This window comes from Triticum aestivum, chromosome 1A, assembly GCF_018294505.1.
Source record: "Triticum aestivum cultivar Chinese Spring chromosome 1A, IWGSC CS RefSeq v2.1, whole genome shotgun sequence".
Taxonomy (NCBI): domain Eukaryota; kingdom Viridiplantae; phylum Streptophyta; class Magnoliopsida; order Poales; family Poaceae; genus Triticum; species Triticum aestivum.
The window spans coordinates 531,895,199-531,902,874 of NC_057794.1; the positions used below are offsets into that span (position 1 = coordinate 531,895,199).

General features: G+C 44.9%; 1 protein-coding gene across 1 annotated transcript; it reads right to left on the bottom strand.

Moving 5' to 3' along the window:
• Window positions 1-1,112: 1,112 nt before the first annotated feature.
• Window positions 1,113-6,109, bottom strand: LOC123063429 (periodic tryptophan protein 2). Its single transcript, XM_044487212.1, has 8 exons — window positions 4,842-6,109; window positions 4,046-4,297; window positions 3,861-3,953; window positions 3,311-3,682; window positions 2,186-2,530; window positions 1,868-2,095; window positions 1,583-1,774; window positions 1,113-1,470 (listed from the first exon to the last, which is right to left on the bottom strand). The coding sequence occupies exons 1-7, from the start codon at window positions 6,024-6,026 to the stop codon at window positions 1,604-1,606; spliced, it is 2,646 nt and encodes an 881-aa protein (XP_044343147.1). The 5' UTR covers window positions 6,027-6,109; the 3' UTR covers window positions 1,113-1,470; window positions 1,583-1,603.
• Between the last annotated feature and the right edge of the window lie 1,567 nt (window positions 6,110-7,676).

Sequence of the window (7,676 nt, forward strand, 5' to 3'; positions counted from 1 at the left end):
ACCGGCCACATCCCCGCACCGCTGCCGCTCGATTGCTCCACGGTCGCTACCCGTAGCCCCTCCCGCATCCTGCCCCGCCGCCCGCAGCCCCGCCATGCTCCGGCCGCCACGTCCAGCTCGTTCCTGTCGAGTTTCACCCACCGCAACTCCTCTCGTTTGCCCCAAAGGACGCGTCTCGCTCCCAGTTATTTGTAGAGCCAAATGCCGCTGCAAACCGTCGCCTGTAGAGCAAACCCGAGGCACTCCGCCATGCTTGATGGTCGCCAGCGGCACAACTACTTTACATCTTCATTTGGATCATCGGTTGGACTTGCACTCTTACATCACGATTTTATATCTTTATTTGAGATTAAAAAACACCTTTTGAAGATGTATTTTTTTACATCTCCTGTTTTACATCTTCTACTGAAGATGCTCTTAGTGATTTAAACGCTCTTATATTTCTTTACGAAGAGAGTATATCTTATCTTTAGGATGCTGGATGGCTTAGGAACTCGCCCCATGTTAGCTCGCGCCCATCTCTCGATATGATCTCTCCTTGGTTTCCTTTTTTTTTCATGCATCCTGGCGTTTTGGCCCTTGTTATGAAATGAAAAGAGAATTCGGGTGGGTCGGGGAGGGGAGCCACCAATCATCAATGTAGAAGTACACTTATTCGCTGGCTAAGGGAGTGTATTCGCACCATCGTTCGTCCGTGTCATAATCATCATCATCATCGTGCGTTTGCCTGGATTCTTTGATACAAGTAGTTGCTTCAAATTCTCGCCCCCCTTCCCAATTATTTTCATTAGCCACGCAAAAAAAGACAATTATTGTCAAACGTGCCGTGGTGGATACACTCCATTGGTGATGGTCCTCCTAGCTGGCTATGGCGAAGGAGGATGAGGCCACACAGCATCGGAGGCTTCTTCAAATTAACAGCTGTTAACAGTGATGTACTGACTCCGTCTTAAAACTAAGATTGATCTGTTTGTGTTGTCAAACGAAGACACTGATTTGTGTGTTTATGTATCCACGACTCTCTAGTGTTGACGTGGCACATCGATCGGTCCTTGTCAAGCTGGCCGACTGGTCAATTTAGGGAATAAATTTTCAGAATTAAATCACAGGCAGGCATCCACAACATCACGAGTTTACCATATAATATCTCTGCGCTCGTTTGTAAAACGCGTTTGAAAGACATTGTTCCTAACAAAATTTGGCCACACGGACGGGTACAAACACACAACCCGAAGAGACTAGCTACCCACTTCGTGGTCCAAGAGACAATCCTTCCTCCCCGGACAAAAATGCCAACGTCCTCAGCTCAACTTTCAGCCCTGAGCATCAAACAAATTGCTTAACCAGCATACAGCCACTGCCCATGTAAATAACGCAAGAGTGCACATTCGGCAGGCCGCATGCTGGTTGGCCGAAAAAATGGCTCGGCTGCTCATGTGCTCAGTGATCATGTTGGTGCTACAACAACCACTGCAGGAACACGAGGATGATCTGTGTCAGTTTTGATTTTGCCAGACTTGAGAAACCTCTCATAAAATAAGTTTGTGACAATTGCAAACATAAAGATGAGTGAAGTACTCACGGAATATGTGCCGACCATGGCCTAACTCTTTGTCCCAGCAGAGCTCAGATATTTGAGCATGTACTCGTTGGAGGAACAAGTGTCCGCCAGATCCTGGTGCAACTTTGTTATAGACTTCTGCAATGACTTGAGAGCAGGAAGCAAGGTCCTGGAGTTCTGCTGGATGTAGCTTCCATCAACCTTGCAAAGCTCCTGTAACGAAAATATATATCAGGATAAGATATCCAGTGTTTCACCAAAATCAGCAGCTTCGGTAGAAAAAAAAAAGGAAGAGGAGAATGGTACCTGAGCCCAGAGCAGGATGAACTCCAGATGGGGACAGCTTTCCAGGAGGTCAGCGAATGCATCAATCAATCTCTGAAGATACTTGAAGGGTACTGATGAGCAGATTGCTCGTACATTGGATGGATCCACAGCAAAGATGCATTTCTTAATCAAGGAGTCTTCGTTTAACCGGAGGCTCAGTACAAGGGCTCTCTGTTGTTGGTTTTCTGCAAGAGCCTCCTCCACTTTCTGTACAAACACGAAGCACAGGAATTTGTTATGGATTGATCAGCACCATCTTGGGACAATCAATTCTCAAAAAAGACATGAAGTAAATACCTCAGGAGTAACATCAATGTCAAGATCTGTTGGATCAAAAATAAATGATTCATCAACCGAGTACAACAGAACACCATCAGTGGTCGCTGCAGCAAAAGATCTTCCTGTTGGAGCAAATTTCACACATTTTGTCCGAGCTATGGGCCTTCCACGATTTGCCATGGATCCAGGTAAACCATGCCCCAGGCTACCTCTTGTTTGTTGATCAATTCCATCCTCAACATCACTATCTTCGTCGTCGATTAGATCTAGTGGACCAGCATCAGTCATATTTTTTGAGTTCAGAAAATCAAGAACTCCATCCAATGAAAGATTGCGAGTGATCTGGAATCTACGCAACAGCACCTGCACAGATGACATTGGCAAATACAGAAGACAATGAATAACTTCAATCATTAATGTGAACAACAAAAGGCATTCTTACAAAGTTACAATCATGTCAATCACTGAAGATAATGTCAATGGACACCTAACCACATGCATCTTAGCTGTTACCACAACACGAGGGGCAACATTCAGACGTGGCATTGGCAAATATAGAAGACAATGAGTAACTTCAGTCATTAATGTGGACAAAAGGCTTCTTACAAAGTTACAATCATGTCAATCACTGAAGATAATGTCAATGGACACCTAACCACATGCATCTTAGCTATTAGTATCTTTTTAGGTTCGTGAGGTTACCAGGAAAATATTTTTGGTGACCAAGTCAAGCAAACATTGGGTTACCAACTAATAATAGACAAAGTTTTTACCAAACTACAGTAATTGACACGAGTACATGACAATATGGCTTGATAACAAGATTGTAAAGAATGAGCATATATAAGATGGGAGGCGCCTCTAAGATAGTAAAAATAAAAGAAATGAGGAATCGAGGATAATTGGTTTGATGCCAACACTTGGCATTGCCAATACTTGGCAAGGCAACAATTGGCAATATCAAAAGTTGCCAAAAATTGGCAACTTCTTGTGAGGTTGGCAAGTAAAATGGTAGCCAACCAAGCACTAGCCAATATTTGGCATTTGCCAAATGTTGGCATGCCAATTTTTGGCATCAAAGCAATCATGCTCGAAATGTGTGTATGCTACAAAGTTGTTTTATCACAAGAAAGATTTCCTGACCTGTTCTCCAATATCGTACATGCAGATATATTTGCTGTTTCCTCCTGCTAAAATATAGCTTCCATCGGCAGAATAGCACAGCGTCGTGAAGTACTTTCCTATACTTGTATTAGCTGCAGATCTTCTATCTGTCATGAGGCGCCCACCAGAAATATCCCTGCGACCTTCAATTGTATACATCAATAAGCCATCAAAAGGATCCCAGAAATTGATTAGGCCATCTAGTGTGCTGCATGCAATCTGCCTTCCGTCAGGACGATAAGCCAAGGTAAGAACATCATGTGAGTGTTGAAACGTTTCCACAGCACCCTTGCTCTCAAATACATCCCAAAGACGAACGGTCTTGTCCCACGATGATGAAGCCAAAATAGCCTACCAAACATAAGCTAGTTACTCTTTCTGTGAATTTAAAAAATACATAGAACCAATAATAGAGCAGTTTCAGCACAATTTCCTTGTGCGAACTAACAAAGTCCATTTGTTCCAAAAACAAAGTGTAAGTTCTAACAACAAGGAATGAGAACCAAAAAACATCAAAGCATGGACTTACACTGATTGGTGAAAACATTAGACCATGAACTGGTCCTTGGTGGCCACTGAGTACATCCAACAAACGACCAGTCTTCATTGACCAAACATAAATCTGCATGTAACACGTTGTGGTTATCGAGGGACTAGAAGTAGAGCATAGTCCACAAAAGGATTGCCAGAAAAATGTTGACTGCATACACCCACCTCAAATGAATCAAGTGTTCCAGCACAAATTACTTCCCCACTCTGATCTGCCGTTAAAGAAACGAATTGTCTAGGTGAAGGGGTCGTAAATGTCTTGAAGTTACGATAACGGAACAGATCCCACGCTCGAATAGTCCCATCAAGGGAGGCACTGAGAAGAGAATGGTTATTGACCATAAAATGAACTGCAGTAACAGCATTTGTATGCTCGGAAAATGTTATGAAACAGAACCCAGTGGCAGCCGTCCAGACCTACAGAGAGCCAGTCACGTGTGTCAAACTTGCAGTGCAGGAGAATGATACTTAACAATTAAAATAATATGGTTTCAAACCTAGAAAAACTTGTGATAGTTATCATTTCTGATTTTCAATACATAGATGAATAGGTGCCATTTTTCAATTCAAATGAATAAGATTGACGTAAGTAGTTCTTCAAAGAGGTTAAGAAAATCAATTACTTCCTCTCAATAGCACTTCATCAAGTATCTCGACCTACTTTATGAGCCCATAACTCGTATTATAATTAAAAAGGCTTTCAACCAAATATCAAACAAGGAAGTTTTCCCAGAGACCCCAAGCAGAAAGGGGACATAATAGCGACTGAAGTTTTATCTAAAAATACCCTCCATCAAAGTATCTCAACCTACTGTATAAGCACTACTTCTAAGTTGTAACATAGTAAAAAGGCTTTTGAATACCACAGCAAGCAAGAAGCCTCCCCACTCCCCACCCCCCAGGCCCAAACAGAAAGAGGACATAACAAAGAATGCAAATGACATTACTACTTCAAACACACCTTGACTTTGTTATCATCAGCTCCAGTAGCAATTAACTGAGAATCTGGTGAGTATGCAATGCAGTTCACATCAAAGTAGTGACCCTGCTGCTTCAAAATGTAGGTCTCTGACCGCCACTCCCACACCAGCAGTTGCCCAAGCTTGGCGCACCCAAAAACTAGCCAATTCCCCAAGCTGTTGAAAATAGCAGTAGTGATCTTCTCCCTTGATATTGACAGCTGGCAGTGGCACACAAAGTCCGGCATCTGGTACAGCCCAAATACCCCATTAGAGAACCCAACCACCACCATGTCAAGATCCCGGTGGTAATCACAGGCTGTCAACTTAGCCGGCGCCTGCATGAAGAAGTTCTTCTTCTGCAACTCCCACTTTGCCAAATGAAGTGGAGTGGTGCTGGGCTCTTCCAGTTCTCCCAAGCTCTTCCTCTTCCTGCTCCCAACATCAATTTCCGGCTCACCATTCTGCTCTGATTCCTGCTCCGGTGTCCCGGGTGAAGGTGGAGATGCAGCATCATTGCCCTCCACCAAATTCCAAGTAAAGATAGCTCCGTCCTTTGAAACCGTGTAGACCCCGTGGACTCTGCCCGTCTTCTTATCGGTGGCGAAGAAGGCGCCAATGACAGCCGCGCGGTGGCCGAGGAAGAGAAAGGGCTTGTTCCCGGTGCCCCGCTTGACGGGCAAGATGCGGGCGGTGAGGTCCTTGCAGGCGACGAGGAGGGAGGCGGAGTCAGGGGACCAGTCGAAGGAGGTGACCCCGGCGGCGAAGCCGGGGAAGGTGCGGAGGAGGTGGAAGGGGAAGAACTCCTTGCGGAAGGAGGGCGAGCGCCAGATCTGGACGAGCTTCCCGACGGCGACGGCGATGAGCTGGCCGTCGGGGCTGAAGCGGATTGCGGAGGGGGCGGCCTTGAAGGAGACGCGGTGTAGGACGGCGCGGCGGCGGAGGTTGGCGTAGAGCGCGCGGCCCTTCTCGTCGCAGGCGAGGAGGAAGTCGCCCGAGGGGGAGGTGGCGAGGCGGGCGATGTTGGCGGAGGACTCGAAGGGGAGGGTGAGGGAGGAGGAGGCGGCGAGGTCGGTGGTCGCGACGCGGTTCCCCACCGCCGAGAGGAGCACGGAGGAGTCCCCCGCGAAGACGGCGTCGCCGCCGCGGTACGGCGCGCCCAGGAGGTTCTGGAAGCGGTAGTTCATGGCGGGGGCGGCCGGGGGCGGGCGGCCGGGCTGGCTTGGGGGCTAGGGTTTTGGGGTGGGGAGGAAGGGGACGAGGAGGGTGTAGTTGACGACGACAGGGTTTTGCCCTGGATTCGAAGTTTTGGTGGGCCGAATGGTTCGGCCGGACACTTGGAGATGGACAGTCTCTGGCCCAACTGTGGAGCGGGCCAAGATGAAACTGAACATGATTTCTCGAAAAAAAAAAGGATGAGTCTGAACATGACCTGTCAGACCGAGTTTTTTTTCTTTTCAGGTAGTGAGGGAGAGTATGGTTTGAATTTAATTAAAAGAAAAGAATGATTCAGCTTCCATTACGAGCAGGTCAGAACGGACCCCTCAATTAGCTTACTCCCACATTTCGAAGTTCTCATGCATTTTGCATTTCATTGAAAATATCTTCATTTATTTCAGAACTAATTCAAAATTGAACAGTTATATTCAAAATGTCTTCTTTTTTACAGCATGCACAGTAAGTACCTTTTTTTCATTTCTTTGGATGATTTGAAGATTGCTCACCGCACATGCATATTATCTTTCGCATGGGCATCAAGGAGTTTTTGCTCTAAAAGATTGCTTAGGTGGAGAAGTTTGTAGCTAGATAGGGAAGTTTTGAGCCCAGCCCTATAGCAAAAAATAATATAATAATTGTAAAAGAACGTATCTTTTGTGAAATCAAGTATTGTACTTGTATAAAAAAACTAGGCAAAGAATACGTCCATGATATTTCGGGCGAAGAAAACAAAGCTAATCTTGCTCTAATAATAAAAGGGCAACTGTTTCGTAGGGAACAGAATAGAGTGGCAGATCGATTGGAAGAAGCTGCAGCACCGAGAGAGCCGCATCTTTAACAGCAATAATAACAATCTTTTGCGTGCAAGAAGAATGAAGAACAATCTCTTGGATTACACTCACATATTTATTGCTATGGCCAAGAATATAATGTTTAAACACTGAATTTACTCCAAGAACTTAAACAACAGCCTAGAATATTGAAGTACAACAAGTAGCAGAGATATCATCCTCCCACACTTGTTCCTTTGTTCTTAAGAAGATAAACATCATCATAGTACTCGAATTACATAACAGTTCCAGAAAGAATGACTGAAAGTTGGAAGTTGGGTCACAATCAGGAGTATTTGTAACAATGAAGAACTGGCAATGCAGTGGTGAGACATGTAGTATTTTTTTCCACCTTGGTTTTTATATCCTTCTTTCTTCTATGTTGTGAGTATTTTTTTTTTGACTGTGAATTGTGGGGCAAAACCCCCACAGCAGATCAAAACTTTATTGAAAAAATAACAGATACAACAAGTTGATTACAAGGAGTAACCAGGTTACAAGGAAGAAGAAAAAAGAAAGCCCTACAAAACTAGCTTAGGGTGGGAGGTAAGAGATCCATTTGAGCAGGTCATCCTTGTAAGCAGCTCTGATCCTGTGCTGCATGAGGCTAATATCCTGCCTAAAAGCAAACCTCCATTTATTGAAACTGGCCCTCTCAATTCTGAACACTTTGCCATTTCTGATGATCCAAATATGCCAGCAAGCAATGAATACCACTTCAGAAAAGAAAGGCCTAGCAAAACTTCTCCTTGCCTGAGTAACCAGCTCAATCATGGAGGTGCCAGCAGA